This window comes from Penaeus monodon, chromosome 24, assembly GCF_015228065.2.
Source record: "Penaeus monodon isolate SGIC_2016 chromosome 24, NSTDA_Pmon_1, whole genome shotgun sequence".
Classification (NCBI taxonomy): domain Eukaryota; kingdom Metazoa; phylum Arthropoda; class Malacostraca; order Decapoda; family Penaeidae; genus Penaeus; species Penaeus monodon.
In genome coordinates this window covers 41,112,304-41,112,529 of record NC_051409.1, presented here as the reverse complement: position 1 = coordinate 41,112,529, position 226 = coordinate 41,112,304, and the positions used below count along the sequence as shown (strand labels likewise).

General features: G+C 50.0%; 1 protein-coding gene across 1 annotated transcript in view; it reads left to right on the top strand.

Annotated features, from left to right (window-relative positions):
- Positions 1-226, top strand: part of LOC119588969 (serine/threonine-protein phosphatase 6 regulatory ankyrin repeat subunit B-like) — a gene marked incomplete in the record, with an annotated part of 103,883 nt that overhangs the window by 85,926 nt on the left and 17,731 nt on the right. The window contains 1 exon segment of the mRNA XM_037937576.1: positions 91-207. Within this exon segment, the coding sequence (XP_037793504.1) occupies positions 91-207 (117 nt within the window).

Below are 226 nucleotides of genomic sequence, written 5' to 3'. Positions count from 1 at the left end.
CACCTAACCAAATGAAAGTAACACCCACATTTCAGCATCAATAAAATACCTCAACTTTAATAAATCCTGACGTTCTTGTCCCTCCTACAGGTAGCCAAGACGGACAAACGCGGACGGACAGGACTACACATAGCAGCTAGCCATGGGCATTATAACATGGTGGCCCTACTTATGGGTCAAGGGGCGGAGCTCGCAGCCAAGGACCGGGTGGGTGGCACAGAAAAGC